Source organism: Cavia porcellus, unplaced genomic scaffold (assembly GCF_034190915.1).
Source record: "Cavia porcellus strain 051 isolate PalLab524CR breed Dunkin Hartley unplaced genomic scaffold, mCavPor4.1 scaffold_5, whole genome shotgun sequence".
In the NCBI taxonomy this organism is placed as follows: Eukaryota; Metazoa; Chordata; class Mammalia; order Rodentia; family Caviidae; genus Cavia; species Cavia porcellus.
Genome location: NW_026947488.1, coordinates 53496258 through 53524035, shown reverse-complemented (window position 1 = coordinate 53524035; position 27778 = coordinate 53496258). Strand labels below are relative to the sequence as shown.

General features: G+C 53.6%; 3 protein-coding genes across 18 annotated transcripts in view; 2 read left to right on the top strand and 1 right to left on the bottom strand.

Moving 5' to 3' along the window:
- Window positions 1–17084, top strand: part of Cacna2d2 (calcium voltage-gated channel auxiliary subunit alpha2delta 2) — a 128946-nt gene extending 111862 nt beyond the window's left edge. Inside the window, exons 9-39 of one of the 12 annotated variants that reach the window (XM_063248899.1) lie at window positions 411–461; window positions 590–689; window positions 825–983; window positions 1220–1327; window positions 1423–1501; window positions 2056–2105; window positions 2285–2374; window positions 2565–2636; window positions 2831–2905; window positions 4396–4470; window positions 4549–4620; window positions 4694–4765; window positions 4867–4928; window positions 5610–5686; window positions 6870–6890; window positions 9481–9541; window positions 11682–11779; window positions 11987–12077; window positions 12185–12247; window positions 12397–12500; window positions 12763–12864; window positions 12949–13037; window positions 13241–13291; window positions 13530–13601; window positions 13713–13865; window positions 14114–14166; window positions 14277–14332; window positions 14436–14562; window positions 14692–14802; window positions 14883–14970; window positions 15054–17084. In XM_063248899.1, the coding sequence (XP_063104969.1) occupies window positions 411–461; window positions 590–689; window positions 825–983; window positions 1220–1327; window positions 1423–1501; window positions 2056–2105; window positions 2285–2374; window positions 2565–2636; window positions 2831–2905; window positions 4396–4470; window positions 4549–4620; window positions 4694–4765; window positions 4867–4928; window positions 5610–5686; window positions 6870–6890; window positions 9481–9541; window positions 11682–11779; window positions 11987–12077; window positions 12185–12247; window positions 12397–12500; window positions 12763–12864; window positions 12949–13037; window positions 13241–13291; window positions 13530–13601; window positions 13713–13865; window positions 14114–14166; window positions 14277–14332; window positions 14436–14562; window positions 14692–14802; window positions 14883–14970; window positions 15054–15197 (2626 nt within the window). In that variant the 3' untranslated portion in view covers window positions 15198–17084. Of the gene's footprint in view, window positions 1–410; window positions 462–589; window positions 690–824; window positions 984–1219; window positions 1328–1422; window positions 1502–2055; window positions 2106–2284; window positions 2375–2564; window positions 2637–2830; window positions 2906–4395; window positions 4621–4693; window positions 4766–4866; window positions 4929–5609; window positions 5687–6869; window positions 6891–9480; window positions 9542–11681; window positions 11780–11986; window positions 12078–12184; window positions 12248–12396; window positions 12501–12762; window positions 12865–12948; window positions 13038–13240; window positions 13292–13529; window positions 13602–13712; window positions 13866–14113; window positions 14167–14276; window positions 14333–14435; window positions 14563–14691; window positions 14803–14882; window positions 14971–15053 lie in introns of all 12 variants that reach the window. The other 11 variants (XM_063248900.1, XM_063248901.1, XM_063248896.1 and 8 more) reach the window with 11 other exon arrangements.
- Window positions 17085–18963: 1879 nt separating this feature from the next.
- Window positions 18964–24580, top strand: Tmem115 (transmembrane protein 115). The gene is made up of 2 exons (XM_003476462.5): window positions 18964–20310; window positions 23804–24580. The coding sequence occupies exons 1-2, from the start codon at window positions 19460–19462 to the stop codon at window positions 24006–24008; spliced, it is 1056 nt and encodes a 351-aa protein (XP_003476510.1). The 5' UTR covers window positions 18964–19459; the 3' UTR covers window positions 24009–24580.
- Window positions 24581–25230: 650 nt separating this feature from the next.
- On the bottom strand, window positions 25231–27778 carry LOC100718337 (transmembrane reductase CYB561D2). Of its 5 annotated transcripts, none has more exons than XM_003476698.5 (4): window positions 27640–27778; window positions 27089–27240; window positions 26666–26703; window positions 25231–26053 (listed from the first exon to the last, which is right to left on the bottom strand). In XM_003476698.5, exons 2-4 carry the CDS (start codon window positions 27213–27215, stop codon window positions 25550–25552), a joined length of 669 nt encoding a protein of 222 aa, XP_003476746.1. In that variant the 5' UTR covers window positions 27216–27240; window positions 27640–27778; the 3' UTR covers window positions 25231–25549. The 5 variants fall into 5 exon arrangements, with proteins under 5 accessions (XP_003476746.1, XP_005006732.1, XP_013015202.1 ...); XM_005006675.4 differs by having other exon boundaries at window positions 27645–27771; XM_013159748.3 differs by having other exon boundaries at window positions 27089–27275; window positions 27645–27768.

Here is a 27778-nt window from a genome sequence, read left to right as displayed (position 1 = left end):
CTTTTGGAAAGGAGAGAGCAGACCAGTGGGGGTGCTCCCAAAGTAGATGTAGCCCCACTCACTGGACCACTAGAGATTCCCACCCTCTGCCCCAACCCTCCCGCAGTACCCCAGGGCTTTCCCTGCTCCATCTGATACGCAGCTAGACTACTCTCAGGCATCTACCTGGGCTAAAGGATACAACAAGCCCTTCAGTCAGAGGACCACCTGCTCACCCACCCCTTGGGAGTTACTTGCCAAGGGAACAGATCACTTGCATGGCGGGTTGGGGCTGTTTTATTACACATGGTCTCCCCAGTGCCTGAACCATGCAGTGGACCCTCAGTAGATACTCTGGGTAATGGAAGGACAGGCCCTCCAGGGAGTCCTGGTCCTAGTGGGCTGGCCCTCCATGAGCTTCTTCTGGGCAGGTATATCCAGGGAGCCTCGTCGCCTAAGGACATGGTCATCATCGTGGACGTGTGAGTGAGCAATGCTGGCAGGCGGGGCTGGGACAGGACTGGGGCTGGACTCTGCGAGCTTAGAGCCTCTTGGCGGAAGGACAAGAGGACACCTGAGGACCCCAATAGCCCCTGCCTGACCTCTTTAGGAGTGGCAGTGTGAGTGGCCTGACACTGAAGCTGATGAAGACGTCTGTCTGTGAGATGCTGGACACGCTCTCTGATGATGACTACGTGAACGTGGCCTCGGTGAGTGCCAAAGTGGCAGGCAGGTGGGGCACTGTTCACCCCTACTTGCCCTGTTCCTGTGACTGTCACAGCCCTGTGCACCAGATGCCTACTCTGGGCAGCCTGAGGCCACTCACCACTTCACTGTCCCTGCAGTTCAACGAGAAGGCACAGCCTGTGTCTTGCTTCACACACCTGGTACAGGCCAATGTACGTAACAAGAAGGTGTTCAAGGAAGCCGTGCAGGGCATGGTAGCCAAGGGCACCACAGGCTACAAGGCTGGCTTTGAGTATGCCTTTGACCAGCTGCAGAACGTGAGCCCCACGGGTGGATGATTGGGCGGACAGGGGCGGGCGAGGGCCAGACTTGGTGACAGGGAAATGAAGACTGATACCCTTGTTAGCCCCAAACAGGCAATATAGACAGATAGCACCATCTACTGGGGGCACGGGGTGGGCACCAGAAGGCCGGGCCTGCCAGGGGAGGGAGACACTGCCCCCAAGTGGTAAAAGCTGAGGGCAACCTGACTCCACACTGGCCCCCTGCACAGTCCAACATCACTCGGGCCAACTGCAATAAGATGATCATGATGTTCACGGATGGAGGTGAGGACCGTGTGCAGGATGTCTTCGAGAAGTACAACTGGCCCAATCGGACGGTGAGGCCAATCCCTGGTGGGGGTCACCCTGCTCTCGGTCCAGGATGAGAGAGAGCAGTCCTCAATGGCTACAACAGGAACCTTAACCCCCACAGGTACGTGTGTTCACTTTCTCTGTGGGTCAGCATAACTATGATGTCACTCCGCTACAATGGATGGCCTGCACCAACAAAGGTACCCCTTCCAATGTTAGTGCCAGGGGTGCCGGGTCCCACTGCCTACTGTCCATCTATGTGGCCAGCTGTCTGTTCATAGGCAGTCAGTCTTTCCATGCACATGGGTGTCCGTGGGCTATCTGGTGGGCTGTCCAACTTGACCATCTGATGGAGCATCTTTTGCCCATCTAACTGTCTATCCACTGCCCATCCTTCCCCCAGACTGTCTGTGTGTTTGCCAACCAATCAGTCCCTCTCTGTGCACTTGGGCCTGGCTGCTGAGTGGACTCTGAATGTTGATACTGCCCTCGAATGAGATGGTGTCATTTTCCTCAGCCTTCCTCCACACATTGTTGCCCCCAACTCCTGGTCATCTTCCATAGCATTGACTTCAGGCACAAGGCAATGGCAGGAAGCACACAGGAATATGAGTTTGGGGGAAGAGATACCAAAGAGAGAGGGAGCCTACGAAGCAAATTGGGACTGCATTAACCACCCCCACGGAGTGGGACCCCCTTGCTATGGGCCCCACAGTGGCAGCCAAGCCCACCTCTGCCTCCCCTCCCTTCCCAGGTTACTATTTTGAGATTCCTTCCATCGGAGCCATCCGCATCAACACACAGGTAAGACTGTGGGCAGCCTGATCCTCCCAGCCCTTCACTGGTTACTATACCTTGGTCAGGTCACTCTGGGCTGCCATGGGTTTAGTGCCTTCTGGTGGTAGCTGTGGCACAATCCCTAAGCACAGAGAAGCAGAAAAGAGTTAAGAGGATACCAATGACCCCTGCCACCCCCTTCTCAGGAGTATCTAGACGTGTTGGGCAGGCCCATGGTGCTGGCAGGCAAGGAGGCCAAGCAAGTGCAGTGGACCAACGTGTATGAGGATGCACTGGTAAGGCCTCTGTGCAAGGAAGCGGGGGCTGATCATCTTCCCCAGGGATGTGACCCCAGGTCAAGACCCTTATATATCCCCTTCTGGGGCTAACCAAGCAGAGGCAAGAGAAAGATGACCTCCATCTGAACTCCCACTCTGGGCACTCAGTGTAAGGCTGGAACTGGCCATCCTCCTCCTTTTCCTTCAGGGGCTGGGGTTGGTGGTAACGGGGACCCTCCCTGTTTTCAACCTGACGCAAGATGGTCCTGGGGAAAAGAAGGTGAGGGTCTCTCGGGGTGAGGGTTGGAAATGCCTGGGAAGGGTTGGGTACCCCCATTGCAAGTCTGGAAATGGAGGAGGGATGGGGCCTATGAGAGCAACTTGAGGTCTTGGGAATGGGGCCTGGGCTGGGGACCCCTCTTACGGAACTGAGCCTATTACAGAACCACCACTCCCCCACTCATGTTCTCCCAGAACCAGCTGATCCTGGGTGTGATGGGCATCGATGTGGCTCTGAACGACATCAAGAGGCTAACTCCCAACTATACGGTGCGTGTCCACCTGCACACCTACCCTGCCCTGCCTCCCATGCGAATACAAACCAGGGTCAGCCAAGGGCTGATGGAGCACCTCCATGCAGACTCTGAGTTCAAGGAATCAGGGAAGGCTTCCCAGGGAGGTGGCCTTTGCCCTGGAGCTGATATGGCAGACTTCCTCTAAGGGGCCAAGCTGTGAATTTTGCCAACCTAACTTCTATCTTATACTTTGCTATTGTGATTGCAGCCACAGACAAAACATAAGCACATGGGCACGACTATGTCCCTATGTAGTTTTTGTTGTTGTTTTGTTTTTTGTCTTTTTGAGACAAGGTCTCACTATGCAGTTCAGGCTGGTCTTGAGCTCACTTTGTAGGTCAGGCTGGTCTGGAGCATGCAACAATCCTCCTGCTTCAGCCTCCCAACAGCTGGGATTACAGGCATGCACCACCACACCTGGCTTGTTGTTTTATTTCTGAATAGTATCATTTGAATTTCATATCATTTCACATGCCATGAAATGGAATTCTTTACCTTTTTTTTTTTTTAAACCACTTAGAAACAAAATCATCCTTAGTGCTGGATGCAGTGATGCACACTTGTAATCCCAGCTATTTAGGAGGCTGAGGCAGGATGATGACAAGTTTAAAGCCAGACTGGGTAACTTAGTGAAATCCTGTCCCAAAATAAAAAGGGCAGAGCACTTGACTAGCAGGTGTTAAAGCCCTGGCTTTGATCCTCAATACCATAAGGAGAAAAATATTTCTTAGTTACAGCTATATAATAGGAAGCAGCGAGCCATATTTGGTCCATGTACCTAGGCAGGAGTATTCTGGACATAAAAGAGGGGAAGGTGTGTACTGGAGATAGAGAGAAGTCACTGGGCAAAGACCCAAAGGTGGAAAACAGAATCATGAGCCAAGGAAGAGCTGGGGTGTGGTGTGGTGTCCCAGGGCCTGTGGCTAGGACCTTGGGTCCTGGCTGTAGATGGCAGGAGATGGGGCCTGAGTTACATGCTTCACGCTGGGCAGGGCAGTACCTGTGGCTGGGCCTCCATATACATTGAGAAAACTGCCTCAGAGGTAAGGACCAAGTTCAAGGTCCCACTCATTCCTCTTCCCTTCTACCTGGACAAGTCTCCTCCTCCCACTGTGCTCTCCTGGAGACATGAATCAGAGCAGCAGTGAGTAGGGGAAGGAGGCAGCAGAACAACAGTACTTAGCCTTGTGGACCCCATAGAAGCAGAGAGGTGGGGCGGGCTGGCAGTTCCCTGAGGACTTCAGGATGGCAGAATGCCTTGGCAGGGCTGGTCCTTAGGGGCACCCAGTCTGCCAACCTGGGCCATGTGGCATGTGCTGGCGTGGGCCATGTGGGGAGGTCTTGGCCCAATGCAGGCAAATAGCCTCCTCAGCAGGACTGGAGACAGAATGAGCAAGAGCTTCCAGAGCCCAGGGAATCCTTGCCCAGCCCTCTGGACTCTGAGCTTCCAATGTGTACCCCCAGCTTGGAGCCAATGGCTACGTGTTTGCCATTGATCTGAATGGCTACGTGTTGCTGCACCCCAATCTAAAGCCCCAGGTGAGCCAGAGGGTGACCTGGAGGGTGGGTAAACCCTTTAAGATGGGAACACCTGACTTCCTGCCTGGCCTCCCCCAGACCACCAACTTCCGGGAGCCTGTAACTCTGGACTTCCTGGATGCGGAGCTGGAGGATGAGAACAAGGAAGAGGTAAGAGGAAGACTGAAATGAGGGCTGGGAGGCAACACAGAGAGCAGAGGAGGTCACAGCTCCGCCCTTCCAGATCCGGCGGAGCATGATTGATGGCAACAAGGGTCACAAGCAGATCAGAACATTGGTCAAATCCTTGGATGAGGTAAGAAGGCAGGGGTGGGAGACATGGAGTCAAGGGGCCCAGCCTCCCACCCTACCCGCCCCGCCTGCTGGCCCAGCTCCTGACACAGCCTCCTCTCCCAGAGGTACATAGATGAGGTGACTCGGAACTACACCTGGGTGCCTATAAGGAGTACCAACTACAGGTGAGTGGGCTGGGGCTGGGCAAGAGATGGAGGGTGGCCCCAGAGTCTGAGCCCAGCTGTTCCTCACACCCCCCCACCCTCGGCCTGTGACACTCACCCCATGGGGCACCAGCAGCCAGCTCCTCACTGCTCACCCTGGGACACCGAGTCCTCCAAACAGCACATCATGAGAGGATAGGACAGCAGAGTCTCTTCACACGCCTCTGCCTCTCATCAGCCCCAGGATATCTTCACAGCACTTTTACTGCTTGCTTTCTACCAGCATCGCAGCTTCAGAACAGGTCCCCTGTAGGTCAACCGGTGTGTGTGTGCCCCTTGCCACAGCCACATGCGGTGCTCTCAGCTGGCTTTCACAGGGACTGCAGCCGCTCCCCAGAAGCACCCACCCTACAGCTCACTCACTGACAATGCACTTCCCTTGGGAGGTGGCAGTGGGACAGGTGGGGTGCTGAGGGACATGGATGGGGTGGCTAGTGGGGTGGAGATTTTCTTCAAGACCTCTGAGAGAGTTGGGGGAGCAGAGGACTGGAACCCTGCTGTCTCTAAGGTGCTGACACCCCAGCCATGAACTTCCCACAGCCATGGGAGGGAAGGAAGGCTGCCACAACCATGAAGAAGGGGCAGCAATGCAGCCCACCACTCCCTAGCAGTGACCACTGCTCCCTCTATCCTCCTCCACAGCCTGGGGCTAGTGCTCCCACCCTATAGCACCTTCTACCTCCAAGCGAACCTCAGCGACCAGATTCTGCAGGTCAAGTGTAAGTGGCCCGGCCCCTGCCTGCACCCTGCACCCTGCCTCTGCCCCTGCACCCTGGCCGGCCCCAGGCAGCAGAGCCTGCCTCACAGCCCCCACCCCTGGGTCTGCCCAGCCCCAGGCACCCGCAGGCTGGGGCTCCAGCCTTGGAAAGTCTGTGGAAATCTGCATGCTCGCCTTTTCTCAGATTTGGTTCCAGACCATTTTCTCATGATTTCTGTTGAGGTTTTTGCTTTGGTTTCTCCTACTCCGTGTCTTCTTCCCTCCTTAGCCTGCCTGCCTAAACGCCCCTGGGGGCTACACTCTTGGAAGACACCCCCTCCTCTCCCCTCCTCTGCCTCCTCCTGCTCCCCACTGTGGTGCCACCTGCAGGGTGGCTGTCTCTCACCCCTACTCCCCTTCTCACACAGCTCACTGCCTTTGTCTCCTTTTTCTGCCCCTCCTGCCCCTCTCCCTTTCTGACTTCCCTACAGCCCTGACACTCTCCTCCTTTTCTTCTCCTCCTTTTCCTCTCCTCCACTTTTCCTTCTTCCTGCATCTTCTCTCCCCACCCCTGCACCTCCACCTCCTCTTCCTCTCTCTTCCTTTCTTTCATTTCTTTCTCCCACTTTCTTCTTTCTCTGCCCCAGCCCCCCCTTTAATCTTAGCCCCCCTCTCTCCTTGCCCTGCCCCTTCTCTCTCCTTCCCTCCCTCTATTCCTCTCCTCATCACTGCATACTGTCCTCTCCCTTTCTCTCCCCCATCTCTCTCCCTTCTTCTGCCCCCCTTGCCCCCCCCTGCCTCCCCCCACTCCCATTCCTGTCCTTTGCCTGGCCTCACCCTGCATGCCCTGCTCACCCTGGGCCTCTTGGAGAGGACTGGGTCTCAGGCCTGCCCCAGGCTGCCTGCCCACCACCCACCCAAGGTCACTGGGAGGGAGGCTGGGGCTCCGGCCCCACCGGGCGCCCCCCACCTGCCTGGCCAACTGGGGCTTGTCCCCTTTGAGTTTTCTCGCTCTCTCTTTCTCTCTCATGTCGTTTTTTTGCAAGAAGTTTCCTTTCGGTATGATGATGAGACACAATATTTTCATTCAAACAGTCATTGAATAAAATATTGTTTGTGCCCCTCCCCTTCCCCTCCCCCTTTTCGTTTGTTTTTGTGTTTGTGTTTTTGTTTTCCTCGCTTTCTCTCTTGGTGGACTGTCCCAGTGCCAATCAGCAAACTGAAGGGCAAGTATATTCAGAACCAGCGCACCCTCCTCTCCCCACCCCACCTGCCCTCACACCCCTGCTTGCCCCCCTCCCTGCCCAGGACCAGCCACACCTCTACCCACCAGGGCTCCCCTCCCAGCATCCCTTGGCTCCTCAGTCATGCCTGTCCTCTGATTCCTAACCTTAGAGCCTTAGAGCCAGTGGCCCTTTCCCTGAGCCTGCCTGCAGGGTGTTCTCCAAAGTATCTGAGGGCTTAGGCCCCTGCCTTGTACTCCTTCTCCCTGTGGGAAGGCCTGTGCCACCACCCCACCCCACCCCTCCACACACACACATTTTACCTCCTCTATCCCTTTAAGACAACTCAACAGTGGGGGCAGGGCTGGGTGCCTTTCTACTCCCTTCTACCCAGCAAGGGAAGGGCTCAAGATGCAGGGCTAGGAGGTAGATCGCCCCTCAGAGGTGCCTCTTGGAGGCTCCCTCTGGCACAGCTCACTCTCCTCTGATCTCTGGCAGTGGCTCCAGAAGCTGGAAGCCTTCTAAGAAGGGAGACAGAAAGGATCAGAAGACCCTGGAGCAGAGGGTCACATGGGGCAGGCATCCAGGCCACGGGATAAGCAAGGCCAAACCCTCATCCTAGGCACTGGCCAAGGTGCTGAGGCTCCTGGGTTTGGTTGCTCTTACTGCCCCAAGAGGCTTTGTGGAGACCCTAGGCCCAGCCCCACCCATGGTACTCACTGTTGCTGGTGAGGACCAGCAGGTGTAGAAAACATGCTCCCCTGGAGAGGCAAATGCAGACAGACTCAAGTTCTGTGGACCTGGCCAGGTACAGAATGTGGTCTGAAGCCAGCAGAAGAGCCTGGGGGGAACCAATCTAGGTCTGAAGAAAGGGAGTCTGGCACTCTGAGCTGCCCAAGCTAAAGAACTCCCAGAATGGTGAGCAGTAATCCCCAGGCATAGAACAATGAGGGTGGCAGGAGGCACAGCACACAGAGGCCTCTGTCACTAATGCACAAAGGGCTACCCTGTCACAGGAAACTGGGCCAGACCAGGCATGCAGAGCCATAAGGGGTTGCCCTCCTGCCCTGGAGGCAAGGGCCCCTCAAGATCCACTAGGGACCCTGTCAGGCCTACTCCAGCAGGAGGGATACAGCTGTTCCCACTGGCCAGGGTGGAGTTGGAGGATGTACCCTACTCTCACTGGTTTGAGTTGTCTTTTTCTCCTAGACTTCCACATCCCATCCAGTGACCCCAGAACTACAGGTTGCTGGTAATCATGGCAATCCTAGCTTAGTCTCCTTCCCTCCTCCTTCTCCCCCTTTTCTTTCTCCTCCTCCTCCTTTCCTTACCCTCCACCCCTTCCCCTTTGGCTTGTGTACAAACCCTACCTCATAGTCCTATCAGAAAGGAACAGTCCAACCAGTGACTTGCCCAGCCCCTCAAAACATTCCAAGGTTCCTCTGCCGAGATCCTTGCAGTGCATCATGGGAATATCTGAGAACAGGGTGGAAAAAACCTCCTCTGCACAATAGAGAGTTTGGGATGTAAGTAAAGATAGATTAAGACAGTGAACTGCCTAGAGTGAGACAGGCCAAGGACGGAGGGACCCATCTCAGAGGCAGATCACTGCAGTGGCCTGTCCACAGTGACGCAATAGCCTGTTCACAGTGAAGCCCTTTGGTCACATCCTCAGCTTTACTCACAGTTCAATCCAAAGACACACACATGCACACACACATACACTCATGCACCTGTGCTCACGAATGGGCACAGCTCATAAACCCAGCACAATGCCTAACTGGTAGACCCCTCCACAGCACCCCCAGCATTCTTCCCTGCTGTTCTGAGCCCAGACCTGTATAGCAAGGGAGGATACACAGCACTTCTTCCCCACTTGCTTCTCACACTCTCCATCCAGGACAGGTGTGCAGATGCCACCCACACCCAGGGAGGAAACTCAGACCCCCCACAATGCACTGCCATCCACCTCCAGCTCCCCACACGTCTCTGGTTGGACTGTCTATGCCCATGAGAAACCCCTCGGTTTGGCCATGTTGATGCCTGACACAGAACAAAAGCTAGATCTACCAAAATGCAAATAGCTGCGGCAAAGAAAGATAAAAAATCCACAGCCAAAAGCCAATTCCCTTCCTCAAAGTCTCTTTGGAGGCAAAGGAAGCTCAGCATGTGGTTTTTTTCCCATTATGGATGTAATAAGAGCGAGACTGGCACCTCCCCCAGACCATGCATATATATAGCAGTGTGTGTATATATATGTGTGTGTGTGTGTCCGTGTATATGTGCTATACAGCAGTATGGAAGCATATACAGCCACGCCAAGGGATCACTGCCGACAGAGGACCAGGCCTGGGCAACATATTGGCTATAACTGCCCTCCTCCTGTGATGCTGTAGTCTCCACAGGCCCTCCACCCTAACCTGTCCCTTTTCTCTGGCTCCAACCTGAGAGTGGAAGTGGCGGGTTCCCTCTTTGCTGGTGTCTCCCGGTCCCTCAAGCCACCCTCTTCCTTGCCCTCCAACCCCCTCAGCTCTGACCCCCTAGCCTCCTGCCTCCCCAGCCCCCGCCGGATAACCCCCCATTTCTGTTGCAGATTTTGAGTTCCTGCTCCCCAGCAGCTTTGAGTCTGAAGGACATGTTTTCATTGCTCCCAGGTAGCTTGCGTGTGGCCTTGCTGAGGTGTCCTCCCTACCCCAACCGCCCTGGCCCACCTCCTGCACCGCTGCCTGGAGCTCTGTGTGTCTGTGTCCTGTGCGGTGTCGCCCCCCAACACCCCTCATACATAGCTTGGTATGTGCGGCTGTGTACATACTCAGGCCATGTAGCCGCACCAGGCAGCAGGGGCCAGTGGCCCACAGCCCATCTCCCACCAGGCTTGGGACAGGAGGGCTATGGACTCTGCTCACCTTCCCTGCCCTCCCAGGCCACCAGGAAGGAGTCCCTTGCTAGGCAGCTGCTGCGCTGGTTTGTGGTGTCCTGCCCATCCCCCTCCCTGCACCCCATCATTGTCCTGTGTCTGTCAGTGTTTGTGTGGGTCTGGGGGCTGATCCAGCCAGAGCCCCTGTCAGCAGTGCCAGCAGTGCCGAGCCTAGGTGTGGTGGATCACTGAGAATGGAGGACAAATGGGAGGGAGGGAAGCCAGGAGCTCTGAGGAGCTACCCTCCAAATGATGGGTCAGGGTCTGTGGCCAGCCCAGCCTGGACCATCCCTGGAGCACATGTTCAGCATGCACACACATCCCTGCGCTTACTCCTACCTTTGGCCCACATCTGAGGTGGCCAGGGAACCCGGTTGCTGAAGCCCTCTGTGTGTCCTGGGTTTTGGATCAGGGCAGGTAGGTGCAGTGGACAAATATACTCTAGGCACCACATGGGGGCTCTGGACACTCCAAACCTCCGTGTGTATGCACATGCGTGCATGCACCCACAGACTTCTGATTCTCTCTAGAGATGTGTGTATGTATTTGTGAATCGTGTATATGTGTAAGAGTCAGAGTGCAGAGTTGGGCACAGGAGCACATGCCTGATAACCCAGCACTCGGGAGGCTGAGGCAGGAAGATCACTGTGAGTTCAAGGCTAACCTAGGCTACAAAGTGAGTAAAAGGCCAGCCTGGACTACATAGCAAGACTCTGTCTCAAAAAACAAAAACAAAAAAAAAGACAGGGTATAAACATGGGTGGGCTCTGTGTATTAGTGACCATGGGAATATATGTGAACCACATGACCCTGAAGTCCCTCTCTGAGGGAGAAGACTGTGTTTCTGTCACCTCTGCATCTTTGGCTCAGGAGATTTCAATAAATATGTAGGGTGAGTGAATGAAGTACCCTACGGTTGTGAATGTACCTATCACATGTATGTTATATCTGGAATACAGCTGTGAGGGCATCACTAGGAATGTCGGATGTGGCCTCCAAACACAGAGGCACAGGGTGTGCACTGCATAAAGGCCCTGGGGACCAGGGAGTGGATAGAGGCTGAGTTCAGCCGCAGTTCATCTAAGTTATGAGCCCTAGCACAGCCTGGAGAAGTGGCACAAGTTTAAAATTCCCACAGAGTATCTAGCACACAGGCCAGTGGACAGGTCCATAGTAGCAGAAATATTGGGCAAGAGAGAAAGCTCCATTGAGCAGGGTAGAGGGAGTGCTCACCAAGACTTCTTAGCAGAGTCCTCAGCAGGCCCTACCACACTTTACATGTTTTCTGGGCCCAGAGCCCGATCCTAGTGAGGACCTGGAAGAGGTGAGGGTTTGGCCAGCCCACCAGCAGGGCAAGAGTATTTTAGGAAAGGACAACAGTCAACCTGAGGACTCACAGATTCATACTGAGTCCTGATACCCTCTGGTACTATGGAAAAAGTGAGTCTCAGGGATCTTGAGTGAATTTCCCAAAGGTTCACAGCCAAGAAAGACAAGACGCAGAAGCCACTGCTAGTACTCAGTCCTACCTTGTGGTTACAGGAATCCTGTAGGGCGTATAAGTAGCACCTTCTAAGGCCTCCCAGAAACACCATCTAGGTCCAGCTATGCAGGAGATGGGAGGTTCTCCAGGGCCGAGCCCAGGAGAATCATCAAGGTGGAGCAAGCAGACCATTCTCATGTCAGTCTACCTGCCCCAGCTCAGACTTGACAGCCTGCAGGCACATAGCAGCTGCAGCCTGTAAGAACACTCAAGCCTCTTCCTGAGGAGGGGGTTTCTCAGCAAGCAGCCAGGAAGGCCTGTTGGGAAGCCTTGACCCCACTGCCCTGTCCAGCTCCCCAAGCCCACTCTTCTTGCCCCCCCATCCCTACCCCAGAGAGTATTGCAAGGATCTGAATGCCTCAGACAACAACACCGAGTTCCTGAAAACCTTCATTGAACTCATGGAGAAAGTGACTCCAGATTCCAAGCAGTGTGAGTGTTTGGATTTGGGTGATGTCCAGGCAACCGGGTGGAGCAGATACCTGGATACTGGGAAGGTGTGGAAATATGCAGGCTAAACTCAGGCCAGGGCTTGGCCCAAGGCCCAAGCAAAGCTACTGTTGGAGACTTGGGGGTAGGGGGAAGGGTAGCTTAGTCACTGCAAGAAGATATCCCTCTACTCCTTCCTCTCTATTCCAGGCAACAATTTCCTTCTGCACAACCTGATCTTGGACACAGGCATCACACAGCAGTTGGTGGAGCGTGTATGGCGGGACCAGGATCTCAACACGTATGCACTACCCAGGCTACAGGGGCAGGAGGCTGGGATGGGCCCAGAGGCCCTGGCCCTGTCCGGTAGGAGGCAGGCCTATGACCACACCCCCCTGCTGCCCCCAGGTACAGCCTGCTGGCCGTGTTTGCTGCCACTGATGGTGGCATCACACGTGTCTTCCCCAACAAGTAAGTGACCTACCCCACTATCCAACACCTGTCCTATCTGGAACCTTGCCCCTATTTGGCTACCCTGAGATCTCCTTGCACTGCTGAGACCACTGTCCCCCATAAACCACCCCTTACCCACCAAGCTCTGCCTCCCTTGGGTGCTCCAGGGCAGCTGAGGACTGGACAGAGAACCCTGAACCCTTCAATGCCAGCTTCTACCGCCGCAGCCTGGATAACCATGGTTATATCTTCAAGCCCCTACATCAGGACAGTGAGTGTCTGTAGGGTACCCAACAGCAAGTGGGAAGCCTCAACATCCCTGGCTGCCCAGTCAAGGATAGGCACTGTTCTCTGAGGCCCCACTCAAACAGGGCACTGCTGAAACCAGGGCAGATGTGAAGCAAGAGCTGGGCTGTGCCAAACACAGTGCTGGGTGCTGGGTACTTAGATGAGGGTTGGCTCTGGGTTGGTAGGGCTGAGGTTGGAGTGGTCAGTGTGGCCACCATCCCTGACTGTCATCCACCCCACCCCAGCCTTGTTAAGGCCACTGGAACTGGAGAACAACACAGCAGTGGGCATCCTCGTCAGCACGGCCGTGGAGCTCAGCCTAAGTGGGCGCACACTGCGGCCAGCAGGTGAATGCCTGGGACAGAGGTGGGGTGAGAGGCAGTGAGCTTCCCAGGCAGGCAGCACTGATGCCCCTTTCCTGTCTCCCACAGTGGTGGGTGTCAAGCTGGACCTGGAGGCTTGGGCTGAGAAGTTCAAGGTGCTTGCCAGTAACCGTACCCACCAGGACCAGCCTCAAAAGGTATGAGAACAGAAGAGAGATGAGTAAGCCTGGCAGTGTCCTTTCTGGAGTTGCCAGGGACCCCTACCAAGCCTTTCACTTGAGTAGCTCTAGCACCTCCAGAAGGCAGAGGCTAGTGCAGATAACCTGGGCAACTGATATGTGAGGGGTGACACAAGGGAGGAAAACTGGCAGGTGCCTTACAGTCCTCATTCTCTGCCCAGCAGTGTGGTCCCAACAGCCATTGTGAAATGGACTGTGAAGTTAACAATGAGGTGCGTATGCCCTGGGCCCCAGCTCCCCAGCCCCCCCCCCACTCCCAGACGTCTTAGTCTCAAGTGTGACTTCAAGCCCACCCCCAGCCTTTGGGTCTCAGCAGCTCCATCCTGATTTACAGCCTAACCAGCATGTAGGATGCCTCCGCACACACTGAACCACTGGTGTGCCAGGGCCTGAAGCAGAGGGTCTGGGGACAACCCCCTCTCCACTTTCCTCCCCCTCCCCACCTCTCAGGACCTACTCTGTGTCCTCATTGATGACGGAGGGTTCCTGGTACTATCAAACCAGAATCATCAGTGGGACCAGGTGAGGATCAGAAGGCAGAGGGTGGAAGGGGGACATACAGGGTGGAAGGAAGGGATATGGGGGTATGCTTCTGCCAGCCCTGTGACCAGGGCTCCCTCCTGACATCCCCAGATTGGCAGGTTCTTCAGTGAGGTGGATGCAAACCTGATGCTGGCACTCTACAACAACTCCTTCTACACCCGTAAGGAGTCCTACGACTATCAGGCAGCCTGTGCCCCCCAGCCTACTGGCAACCTGGGTGCTGCACCCCGGGGTGTCTTTGTGGTGAGTCCTAAGAAATACTTGAAAAAAAGATTAAATTTTAAAAGGGGAGGGGGGCAGGAATATAGCATCTGCCTGTCAAATGCAAGGTCCCGAGTTCGATTCCCAGTACCAAAATTTTTTTAAAAAGCCTGAAGATGGGGGACTGGGAGACCTGATCAAAGATGACCCCCACCTCTGACATCAGAGAGTCAGGGAGCAACCTAAGGTGAGGGGCAGCAGTACAACCCATGCCCCTCTCTCTACTACAGCCCACCATTGCAGACTTCCTTAACTTGGCCTGGTGGACCTCTGCTGCCGCCTGGTGAGTTCTGGGGAAGGAAGGCAGAAAAGGCAATGCCTGGTCCGGCGGGCTCGAAAAAGAAGTGAGATAACGCCGTGGCCTCCGTTGACTCGGTGTCCTTGGCCCTGCAGGTCTTTGTTCCAGCAGCTGCTGTACGGCCTCGTCTATCACAGCTGGTTCCAGGCGGGTAGGTAGACCTAGGGAGGCTGGTCTTTGCATCCCCGCGCCCAGTCCAAAGGAAGGCGGGCTCAGGGTCTGTGGGCGGGGCTGAGGCGCTCTGGGCCCCGCAGACCCTGCGGAGGCTGAAGGGAGCCCAGAGACACGCGAGAGCAGCTGCATCATGAAACAGACCCAATACTACTTCGGCTCGGTGAACGCCTCCTACAACGCCATCATTGACTGCGGAAACTGCTCCAGGTGCTGGCAAGAAGAGGGGAGGAGATGGGAGATATGGGGCGGAGGGCAGGGCGGGGCTGGAGGGGGCGGGCCCGGGGTGTGGCTAGTTGGGCGGAGCTAACCCAGGCCCCGCCTATCGGTGCCCTGCAGGCTGTTCCACGCGCAGAGACTGACCAATACCAACCTGCTCTTTGTGGTGGCCGAGAAGCCGCTGTGCAGCCAGTGTGAGGCCGGTCGCCTGCTGCAGAAGGAGACACACTGTATCCTGCCCCCGCCGCCTGCCCTCCCCTCAAGCCTCCCCCCGCGCCCCGTGCCACTGCCTCCTTGACTCCCCACTCATGCCCAGCGGACGGCCCGGAGCAGTGTGAGCTGGTGCAGAGACCGCGCTACCGGAGGGGCCCACACATCTGCTTTGACTACAACGCAACGGTGAGCGAGAAGCGGACCGCGGACCTGCCATTCCGCCACCCTCCGCCCTCCTACGCCGACTCACGCCTTTCCTCTCCCCGCAGGAAGATACCTCAGACTGTGGCCGCGGAGCCTCCTTCCCTCCGTCGCTGGGCGTCCTGATCTCCCTGCAGCTGCTGCTCCTCCTGGGCTTGCCTCCTCGGCCCCAGCCTCAAGTCCAAGCTCGCGTCGCCTCCCACCGCTTCTGAGGGTCTCGCCCCGACCCAGCCCCGCCCTAGCCCCGCCCTGGCCTCCTAGCCCCGCCCCTGTCCCACCCCCACACTCCATCTGGGAACCTCGTCCCTTGCTCAGTGAAGGACTTCTGCTGGGTGGGAGGGGAGAGTCCCAAAGGAGGACGCCAGTCTTTGGCACCTAGGACCTATCTCACTGCTGAACTAAAGTCCCCAGATCCCGGACTCCAGCGGGCTCGGACAGGGAAGCCACACGTATCAGTGCCAAACCAGGCCTTCCCTGCTGCGTCCCATTGGGAGGTTTCCTCTGCCTAGGCATCGTGCCTCTGTGGGACTACTCCAATCGCCCCTCTGCCCCACCCAGGCCCAAACCTGTTTTCCCTGGAAATAATGGATGAAGGTGAGATGGCAGCATAAGGCCTGTGCATCCAAGCTGAAATCCTGGTTGGGGAGAAGTTCTGGGGCAGCCCCCCATGGATCCCTGTCCCTTTCAGGCCTACAGCCTTCGCCCCCAGCCTACAGGTGTCAGGACAGTCGCACAGTGACATCAGTTTAGACACAACCACACACACACCTGGAACCCAGAGACCAGAAGCTAGCCATAGCCTAGAGGACAGACACAGACACGCATTATGGGAGAGGGGGCTCAAAAAGCCTTACACGGGGTGAGGAGTTGGTGGGAAGGTCGGCATCTGCACGCTCCATCTCCTACTCACCATCTGCCTCAAATCTGAGCTGCAGCCAGCCAGTCCTCCTGTCGCAAAAGCTGAATGTCAAACAGTGCCAAATGCTAGGGCAGAGGGGAGCCCTCTGTCCCACCCCAAGCCACCAATGTCCTCCAAGTGCCCCTCACCTTGCCAGGTGCTCATTATAACCATTTCTCACTAGTGTCAGGCCCCCAGAGGGACCACATGCCACTGCCTGCACTCCTTGGCAGAGGAACCCCCACCAGACATTGCCCTTTGCCTTACCAGGAGTGACTTGATCTCTCCTGGCTGGGCCATCCTGCCCCAATCTGGCCTTTACACATTGGCCTGTGCCTGTTCCCTGTGTTCTTCCCACTCATACACACACACACACACATACACACACACACACACACACACACACACACACACACACACACACTCACACACTCCTTGTCCCCAGGAGGCCAAACTGCTCCTCCCTTGTTGAACACACACTTGCACACAAAATGTACACACAAGGCTGGGCCTGGCCACATCTCTCCACACCATTCATTCTGGTCATTTCCCCAAAGGTATCCCAGCATGGGGTATGTCCAGTAGGGGACTGAGGGCAGGGGGATGTAGCCATGGTTCTCAGATGGACTGGGAAGAGGGGTGAGAGTGATACATTAATTAATGGCTCCGTTAATTAATGTCATGTTGCTTGTCGATTTCTCAGTGTGTATGTATGGTCCATGCCCACTGCTGATGCCAGGGTGGGTATCCATGGTGTATGCCCAGCCTGGATGTCAGTTATATTCTGTGGGGGCGTGTGTGTAACTGTAGTGTAGTCAGGTGCTCAATGGAGATATAAAAATAAACATAAACAAAAATAAATATATATTTTAAGTTTAAAAAAAAACAATTTCCATCAGGTAGTTGTCCAACCCCCAGCTGGGTCTGATCCTTCACATCACCCACCTGACCTAGCTGCCCCTCACTCGGGCTGGGGGGTTAGGGGGCCATTTCCTTTTCTCTGCCCTTTGTTTTTTTTTTTGTTTGTTTGTTTGTTTTGTTGTTGTTGTTCTATTTTGTACAGATGAGTCAGAAAAACAACAGCAACAAAAAAGTCAAGATACTTTGTAAAATATTGTGTGTGTGATTCCTTGTAAAATATTTTCAAATGGTTTATTACAGAAGATCAGTTATTAAATAATGTTCATATTTTCACTTCAAACAGTTTGTATCCACTGTGTCAGACTCAGGGGGAGGACTCTAGCTATAAAGACAAATGGCCAGGACCTTAGAGTCCCACTCTGCTCTGTTAGGAGCAATCCAGATTTCCAGGAATGACAAAGCATAATTCTCTTATAGTACCTCCTACAACCCAGAACTTTGACCTACTTTGTCTCATTTCATCTCACAAACCACCGGAAAAAAGCTACTGCCTCAACAAAGTTTTAAAATAAGCCTCCCAGAGGACCAAGGCAAAGCCCAGGCCCTGGAAGAAACAATGACAACAGGCAGTTTCAGACTGGGCCCCCACCATCTGGTCAGACTTTAGGGTTCGCACAAGAAGCAAGTGCCCGCTGGTACTCAGGTGCCTATCCTGCTGTCCCTAGGAAGCCAGGGTTGAGCGTACTCAGAAGCAAGTGGGGGCTCTACTCTAGCCAAAGAGAGGCCAAAGGCAAACCCAGTTTTTGCAAATCCTCTAGCAAGTCAGGCCCTTTACCCTTGTTCATGTGATGTCTGCTTTTTTCATTGCAAGAGAATTGTAGTCACTATTGAAGAGGCTTCTTGGTGGGTACTTGTCAACACTTTTTCCAACACACATACGGCCAGGAACTCTGCCCAATCTGCATTACTGATGGCCATCCATCTTATCCTCACCATAATCTTAGGGATTGGTACAAGTGTATCTCCAGAATACAGATGAGAAGAAAACCCAGCTAACAAGAGTAAATAATCATTAATGGTCTCACAAGATGGCCAGCTGGAGGGGGCCATGGATGCTAAACAAATGAAAGAGGACATTCCAGGGCCAGACATGGAGGGGTCTCCTGCAATCCCGGCATTGAGGGAGGCTGAGTCAAGAGAGTCAAAAGTTCAAGTCCCACCTGGGCAACATAACAAGAACTTGTCTCAAAATATAGAGGCCAGGCATGGTTGCACATGCCTATAATCCCAGCACTTGGAAGACTGAGGCAGGAAGATCATTTCGAGTTTGAGGCCAGCCTGGGCTACGTAGTGAGGTCAAGGCCAAACTGAGTTACTAAGTGAAACCCTGTCTCTAAATAAGTAAATGTAAAATAATAAAATGTATAAAGGGTTGAAGATGTTGTTCAGTGGTATAGTGCACCTATGTTTCGTCCCAGTTATCAAAAAAAAAGCATTTCAGGCCTCGGTCAAGATAGGGCCCTCCTCATTCCTCCATAGAATTCCATAGGGGTTGACTGCAGAGCAACACCTAACCTTTGATCACAGGGAAATGCCTAATACTCAACCTCTATAAAATACAGTTTTGAATTTCAGATAACACTAGTTTTTTAGCAAGAAAGTGCGTTGCTATTATATGGGGCATTCTTGTACCAAAAATGTGGCACATGTTTATACAAAAAAGCTACTCATTACCAGGCATAGTGGCACATGTCCGTATAATGCCAGCTTTTGGGAGGCTAAGGCAGCAGAATCACAACTTTGAGGCGAGCCTGGGCAATTTATTACTGACACCCTGCTTCAAAGTAAAATTTAAAAACTTGTAGTGCTGGTGATGTGGCTTAGTAGAGTGATTATCTAGAATGTGTAAGGCCCTGAGTTCTAGCCCCAGTATCCGCCAAAAAAATTTTGTAAGCCTCCCAAATCCCATCGTCAATCTTTTGGCTTTCGGAACCTGTTCACTCTCCCTCACATTCCAAGAACTAGCGAAAATGGCCTCGAGAACTACAATTCCCAGCACACCCTCCTCCACCGGGACGCCAGTAGCCCGAGCACACAGCCTCCTGGGACTTGTAGTTCTACCCAGAAGCCTCTAGGGCTAGCGCTCGGCAGTGGACCAAGTATTTCGTATCCCGGCATGCCAAGGAGCCGGAAGACGCGCATTCGGCAGGAATCCGCACCCCCACCGACTTCACGGGGGCGCATGCGCAAAACCCCTGTTTGTCGGCCCCTGAAAAGCGAAGGGAGGAGGTGCAGAGGGGAAGCCAAAGCAGAAGACGAACTGGAGCTGACTGGGCTTGACTCGGACCTGGAACAAGGCGCCAGTCCCTTGGTTCCTTTGGTGGTTCGAAGGGCTCTGGCGTGGATGGAGGAGGCCCAAACCTGAAATCAACGCTAGTTCAACCATCCTGGCGCAGGGCCTACGGGGCAAGCCGGAGTCGCCCAGGACCTTATCTCAAGGGCCAGACGAGGGCCCTAAGCCGCGGCGGGGAAAGCAGGCCCAGCTCTGCCCTTTGGAACCATACCCCGACCTGCCCGAAAGCCAAACCTCCACCAGGGCCATAGGCCGGTGAGGAGCCCGCGCCCGGGCCTCCCGTCGGGGCTGGACTGGGACTAGGCCCCGGGGAGGCCCCTGGCCCCTGCTCGTCTTCCCTCAGGCCGCCGCCCGCCGGGAAGATGCAACGCGCCCTTCCGGGTGCCCGCCAACACTTGGGGGCAGTCTTGGCCAGCGCCAGCGTGGTAGTAAAGGCGCTGTGCGCGGCAGTCCTGTTCCTCTACCTGCTGTCCTTCGCCGTGGACACGGGTTGTCTGGCCGTCACCCCAGGCTACCTCTTTCCGCCCAACTTCTGGATCTGGACCCTGGCCACCCATGGACTAATGGAGCAGCACGTATGGGACGTGGCCATCAGCTTGGCCACCGTGGTGGTGGCAGGGCGTTTGCTTGAGCCGCTTTGGGGAGCCTTGGAGCTGCTCATTTTCTTCGCAGTGGTAAATGTGGCTGTGGGGCTCCTGGGGGCCTTCGCCTACCTCCTCACGTACATGGCTTCTTTCAACCTGGTCTACCTGTTCACTGTCCGCATCCACGGTGCTCTGGGATTCCTAGCTGGTGTCTTGGTGGCACTCAAGCAAACTATGGGAGACTGTGTGGTCCTGCGAGTGCCTCAGGTGCGCATCAGCGTAGTGCCCATGCTGCTCCTGGCACTGCTGTTACTGCTGAGACTGGCCACGCTGCTCCAGAGCCCGGCACTGGCTTCTTACGGTTTTGGACTGCTCTCCAGTTGGGTTTATCTTCGCTTCTACCAGCGCCACAGCCGGGGCCGAGGGGACATGGCTGACCACTTTGCTTTTGCCACTTTCTTCCCCGAGATCCTGCAGCCAGTGGTGGGGCTGCTGGCAAACTTAGTGCATAGCCTCCTGGTGAAGGTAAAGATATGCCAGAAGACAGTAAAGCGCTATGATGTAGGAGCCCCGTCTTCCATCACCATCAGCCTCCCAGGCACAGACCCTCAAGATGCTGAACGGCGAAGGTACTGTGAAATGTTCCAAAATTTTAGCAAGCTAGGAGAGTTTTGGTTAAATCATATGCCAGCTGTCAAGTGGTTGCTGCACATAGGCTGGTGACCTATAGTTGTGGGGCAGGTTCAAAAAGAAAGAAGATCTAGGCTTTGGTCTTGAGACACAGCATGCGGGTGTCAGGGCTCAGCTACACGGTTTTCTCACCACTCCACTTAGCAAATCTCAAAAAACGCTACATTTCCGTTGGTGCTGTGTAAGGGGCTAATGGAAATCTGCTACTCCCAGCCTTTTCAGAATCTCCAGATCCTACACACTAGGCCCTGGGATCCAGAAACAATTTGCTGGTCCTTTCTGTTGGGTGAAGAGGCTACAGGGAAGGATGACTGGGGCTCTTAAAAGGTAGTTTGAGCTGGGCACTGTAGCACACACCTGTAATCCCAGTTACTTAAGAGGCCGAGCTGAAGGATCACAAGTCTGAGGGCAGCCTGGGCAACTTGGTGGGACCTTATCTCAAAAGTGGAGGAAGGGGATGTAGGTTAGTGGCACTGTGCACGCAAAACATGTGCAAGCTTGTGGGTTCAACCCTCAGCACTACAAGCAGTTAATTTATTTTTCAAATGTAAGGTCAGCCATGGTGGTACATGCCTGAAATCCCAGCACTCAGAAGGCTAAAGTAAGATAGCAGCAAGTTGGATGCCATCCTGGGCTACATAGTTCAAGACAAGCCTGAACTACATACTAAGACCCTGTCTTAAAAAAAACAAAATATAGCACTTAGGAGGCTGAGGCAGGTGGATCGCTGCAAGCTCGAGGCCAGCCTGGACTATAAAGTGAGTTCAAGGCCAGCCTGAACTGCATAATGAAACCCTGTTTCAAAAAGACAAATTAATGGGGGCTGGGGATTTAGCTTAGTGGCATAAGCCCCTGCCTTGCAAGCAGGCAGTCATGAGTTCAATCCCCAGTACCGATAAAAAGTTAAAGTTAAAAAAAAAGAAAAGACAAGTTAATAAGTTAAGTCAAATAATAAAAAAAAAAAATTAAAATGTAAAAGGGCTAAGGATGTAGTTCATTGATAGAGCACTCATCCTGGGTTCAATCTCTGGTAGCACAAAGAATAAAGGTGATGTGGCCCACCCTAGTTTCCAAGTCAGGATTATGCCTCTTCCTGAGCCTTAATTCAGAGGCTGTCTTTCTGCCACTGATTTAGGGAAGCTTGGGAGATCCCTATATTTACCCACCCCACCTTCAGCACATATGTGTCACCAACCCCAAGGCATAGGCTAGCTACATGATCCCACTACAGGAGCATGCTGACGACACCAGAAAATGGAGATCCTTGCATTATCTGTAAATCAAGCCATGTACAGCATCAGGAATCCCAACTGAATTATTCACTGGATGCAGTTTGGTCAAGGCAAGAGATCTTTTTTAATTCATCTCTTACTCTCCCATATCTGTGGATTCCTCAGAGTGGTCACAGTTTCCACATAGTCCCCAACTCTATCATTCTCAACATTGTTCCTTTTTGGGTTTTTTTTGGTTGACAAGGTCTTAGCCTAGGGTTGCCTCAAACTCAAGGCAGGCCTTCTGCCTCAGCCTGGGACTAAAAGCATATGCCACCATGCCTGGCTTGAGAGGTTTTGTTTTGGGTGTGTTTTTTGTTTTATTTTGAGACAGGGTCTCACTTTGTAGCCCAGGCTAGCCTCAGACTCAAAGTCTTCCTGCCTTAACCTCCAGAGTGCTGGGAATAGAGATAGGCACCGCCGTGCCTGGTGTATTGAGGTTTTTGAGACAATATGGTGCAAGCTTTTTTCATTTGCATTTGTCAGATATTCATGCTTTTTCTTACTTGTGCCGTAGGCTCTTGCAGGAAGTTTGTTGAATTCAGCAGAAGAGTTACTCCTGAGCATTCTTTTCCCTGGGGCTGTGCAGCCTGAGAGCAGAGTACATCCCTTCCTTGAAAGTTTCAGGATTGGAGGGCCCAGGTGATCCGTGTGGAAAAGCACTCATGGCTTACTATAGGGGTCCACTTCTGGGCCCTGCAGCTTGGATCTCTGGGTGATAAGTCCTAAAGACAGAGGTCTATCCTGATCTTATCCAGTAGAGGCAATGGGCCCAGGAGTGTTGGACTTGGGAGGAACTGAGCTGCCTTTAGCTGTTCTGGTGGGAACAAGCCAGTGGTGATGGCCCTTCCTTCTGTGAGCAGTCTTAGATTGTTAGGGTTAACCAGTTATTCAGAAAACATCTACCCAGGTCCAATAAAATAAATGGGAGGTAGGGGTGAGATGGGAATAAGAGGTAGGTTACTGTACATGGAAGTAGGGGTTACTCCTCTAGTTTGGTATCTGGCTGCATGCCACACTCTAGTAGGAAGGCAGTACTTCCCATCTGTCCCTTTGACCCCTGTGAGAAAGTGACTAGCATGGCACTGTCTCTCTGCCTTGGCCAACCTCAGGCAGAACTGGCAACAGCATCTCTCGGATGAAAGCCTTGGTAGCAAGAGGAAAGGACTGTCCTGCCAGTGCCAGCTTGCCATATGCCAGGCTGGGGGGTAGGGGAAAGCATGCTGGGCTATGTTTGTGCCTTTGTTGTCTCTTCTGTCTTATTCTATGGCATGGTGGAGATTTTGGTTCTCTTCTAGAACCTAGCAGGCTACACAGCCCATCTTCATCTCAGTGGCTGAATGAGGATGAGGCATCAGGAGTCCAGTGACCACTGTTAGAAGTGTTACCTAGCAGTGTGGTCACTGTACTTTCTGGTGGACCAGCATACCAAACATGTGGAAATACCTGCTAGAAGACTTTCCCACCTGCCTGCAAAGTGGCAGGTACCTTCAAGTGTCTGCCTCTAGGAAACACCAGGCTGTGGCTTGGGCCCTACCCATGTGAGCTGTTTCTCTTCCTATACAGGCTCTGCTAAGTGCCTGTGCTCACACAGGTATTGGAAAATTTGGGTATTCTAGGAAAGAAGGTATCAGAGGTAGGGTGTATAAGTGGACCCAAATGGCCTGCTTCCTGCACTGACTGCAGAGGGATATGCTAAGTGCCACTTTTTCTTAAAGACCTTTGTCAAAACGTTTGAGATGACCCTAACCAGGAGAAGGAAAGCATTACTAACCTTCTTGGATGTGACACTAGTGCCTAGGCAGGAGCCATCTTACCCATCTACCCTGGAGCACTAGATCCATCCACCCTTAAGCAACAAACTCAAAACCATTCAGGTGCCTGGCCTACTGGGCAGTCTGGCAGATAGATATCTAGCTTCCCTTTTTGGCCTGGAGTGCCCCAGCTATGAAAAGAAAATTCTTCAGCCTTTGAGTCCCCATTCTGATGGCAGAGTGGGCCCTAACACAATCTTGGGGGAAAGTCAGGACCTCTTGGGTCAGGGGAAACATGGGATTCTGGGAGAGAAGACTTACATGATGGGCAAGGTAGCCATGGGTGAAGGGTACACGGCATGTGGCAAGCCCAAACCCAGTGTCTTTCCTGTCTCCTCTGGCTCTAGGCAACTGGCCCTGAAGGCCCTGAATGAGCGGCTGAAGAGAGTGGAGGACCAGACTGTCTGGCCCAGCATGGATGACGATGAAGAGGAAGCTGGAGCCAAGGTGGACAGCACCTTGCCCTCAGAACAGGCTCCTACACCTCCGGGAAAGGGGGCTGCCCCAGAATCCAGTCTCATCACCTTTGAGGCAGCTCCCCCAAAGCTATAACTCCAGACCACCTTGAGTGTAACATCTCTCCCACGCCCCTGTGATGCCTCTCAGCTACTCCAGGGCATGACCACTCTGAGGAAAGACAGCAGGGCCTTCTGCTGTTTCGCCAACACTACCAAGGACTCTTGCTACATAGTTCAACTCCAGACAACCAACAGGTCAGGTCTGGGGCCTCTGAGGCATTAGCCAATCCAAGACCCCATCTGAGGTAAAATTGTACCTCAGCCAGCAGCCCCAAGCAGGTGGCTGCAGGGACATTGGTGCCACACCTCCTGGACCAGCCCTCACATCTGAAACTGGTTGCCAAGAATCCTGAGCCAAGGCAAGGATTTGCATTTGCCAAAAACATTATGGGGGCCCAACCAGTGCAGGAGTCAATGCGAAGCAGCACCTCCCTGCTCGCCCCTGGGAAGACAGAGTTTGTCAGGATGTCTTGTTTCCCTCGGCTACAGCCGTGACTGCTTCTGGGCCAGAAAAGCCACAGTTCCCAGGTATTTTCTACAGGACCACTTGAGCGGGCAGCCAAGCCCAGCCTTGGAGTATCAATAAAGCAGTTCTTTGAGGTATGACTCCTGGGCTCTCAGGCCACCATGAACAGCCCTTCATCACGCTCAACTGCAGAGTTAGATGGTCTTTACTTTGGGTCCGAGGACTTTGTCTCCATGGCATCTCCACCTGGGTAGGGAGCCCATTCCCCTACTCCCCTTCCCTCTACCATATATATATATGCCTGCTGCCAGACAGCCATCTCAGAGCCATTGCCTCAGACTCTTACTATTATCTGTCTCTCTCCAGTCACAAGTTCAGGATCCCCTCTGCCCGTCCCAGAGGATCTAATAGTTGAGGGCCTCTATATCCTAAGTAGCTGCTCTTGCCCATGTTTCACCTCTAACACATAGTACTCTGTACTTGCCACCAGTGAGACAGCCTATTCCTAGTTCCCTTTCTCTTAGTCTACATCCAACCACCACAGTTGGAGACTGGCACGGTGCAGAGCTGTGAGATGGAGAGGACACACAGCTTTACCACTCACAGCTATAGCTCTGGGATCTCCTAGAGCCCTAGATGGCATAGGAGACTCCGTAGTCCTGTCTCAGGGACCTGTGCTGAGACATACTCCACTACTCAGAAGGGGTCCCAACCTTGCCCAGCTGTCTGTTTCTTGTGCTGAAGGCATTAGTGAGAACCATCCCCAAGTCTGGGCTGCTTCTCCCATCAATGTTTTCACATAATTTTTATTTTCTTTTTTTCCTCTGTAATTTCTGGATGAACTGCATTGCTGGGGAGGCAGTCTTGCAACCCCAGTTTCATCCAGACACATAATCCACATGCTCTTTTGGGATAATGTAGAGAAAAGGAAAAGAGAGACACTCTGACATGAGCAGCAAAAATGTCAACACATGGGATTCCTATCCGTGACTGCCCCAGGGCCTTAAGTGTACCCTCACCCAATCAGCAAAGACAGTCCAGGAGGCTCCGAACCCCAGCACCTATCCTGAAGAAGGAACCTTCCCAGCTTCCCCTGGGCTGGGAAGAGCTCATGGCTGGATCCTCTTGCGGTATAGGTACGCATTGCTCACCTGGTTCATGACGACCAAGCTGGTGAGAACAGGGCATAGCACAGCGAGGTACCAGGCCCCACCAGTAACAGAGGCAGTGAACCACAGTGAGCACATGCCCAACAGGAGGCTGGTACTACCCAGCAGGTAGCCCACCAGCCCAGAAGTGGCATGGTACAGTTTGAGCTTTGCCAAGGGCCATCGGGGCAGCAGCTTGGGGTACAGCAGCCCCACACCACCTGCACACTGCAGTCCTGCCCACAGCACAGCTAGCAGCCCTGCCTGCCCATGCCACGTAGCCAAGTGGGCCTTGCCAAGTTGTTCTTTGTGAAGGATAACGAGGCCCAGGCCCAGCAGTGCACTCAGCAGGGCCAGCAGCTGTAGCACCCAGTGACAGCAGGCTCGACCCTTCCGCGAGAGGAAATGCAGCAGTGAGCTCTCGGGAGAGAACACCAGTAGTGCCTCGGTCATCAAGAAGGAGAACTGAGGAGACAGGGATAGAAGAAGTGAATGAGAGTGCTATGCCACTAGGGGAGCAACAGGCGAGGCCTTAGATAACCCCTCAACCTATCAGCGCACCTGAGCTGATCCCCTTTTCACCCGTCCCCAGCTGACGAGATTCCATTTGGTGCAGCAAGAGTGGGCAGCCCCATCTGGACAGGACATCTGCTCTCACTGGTTAGCTCACCACACTTCTTCCTAGGTGCTATTCTGAAATGTCTGCTCTGCTCTGCTGTGTCACCCAGCAAACAAAGTTGAGATGTGGTAGTTATAAATGATTCAAGAACCAGCCCTTCCATGGGCTAGATACAGTTTCTTGGCAAGAACTGGCTGTATGAGTGCACTATTTCAGAGGAAATTAGATGCAGCACCATAAATTAAGATAAAAAGGGAAGGAATGTCCAAATTCAATTTTTCAGCTCCCTGGCTAGAAGTGGGAGAAGCCTCATTTTGTGCTTACACATCTATGCTGATTCAAGCTGGGATATATACCAGGGCTAGGAGTTGGAGCATGCATCTCTTCCATAAAGATGTAGGAGCCACCATCCATACCCATACCCCCATCCCTAAAAGCTATGCAGACCCCCTACTTACAGCCAGAGACATAAGTACAGGGTGCCAGGAGAACAGGTCTGAAATGAGAAAAGGAGGATTTGTGGGGCTGAGGCAACCAGAAACTAGCCATACCAATCCCTACAGGCTGAGGAATACAGGCAGCTCATCACCTAAAGAAGTCTGTGAAAACCTGAGCCCGCTCCTGTTAAAACAGGCTGACCCCACACCCGTCTTCCCTTCCTGGTTGCCTCTCTTCCAGCACCTCCCAAATGAAGCACAACAACAAGGGAAAAATACCAGGTAGTCTGTAGGGCCTGGCCAAGCTGGCAGTGCCCCTACAGCTATCTGCCTCACCCAGAACACTGTCTCTCTGGCACAGAATATTCTTAGCATGTCAGAAGTCAGGCCCAAAGCTTCATACTGCCCTTGTTCCCCAAGAAGTCAGCTATGAGTTCTACTTACTGGAACCAGGCCTGGCAAGTACAACCACAAAGATGGTAAAGCCCAGAGCCACAAGGTGAGCTGCAGCCCCAGAGGCAGTGCGCAGAGTTCGGTAGATGTGCGACTCAGTCTCCACAGAAAGGGCCATGGTCAGCTGGGCCAGCAGCTGGACCCTGAAAGCACAGTACCATTGGCAAGAGTCACTCCCCTACAGAAAGGGTAAGAGACAAGAATGTCACCCTCTTCCAAGAAGTTACAGTAGGAAAAAAACAGACTAAGGCCAGCATCAGGAATAGTCACAAAATGCCAGTAGAGGGCCAGCAACCCGTCAGTGTCTATTTGTATCTGAAATGGTTATCGACCCCTATACCACTTTTAAAGTAGGATGCGCAAGCTCAAGGAAAACTACAAATCCCAGAATGCATAGGCTCAGGAGCACGCCCTGGGAGAGCGTACAGCACTCCGGGAATTGTAGTTCCCAGTTGCGTGATCAGTTACAGCACGAATCGCTTTGCGCACTGCCTCCTTTTGTGCTGCTGGCATGCCGCATCTCCAATCTAGGGATTGCTCACCTCACCTGCAGCGCCGACCCGACGCGATGCTTTTCTTTTAAAAAAAAAATGAGTTGGGTGCTCTGGGCCCTGCCGCACGAGCCGCCGCTCCTTCACGTCACTGAGCAGCTCCACTTCCGGGTGCGACGCCTACCAACCC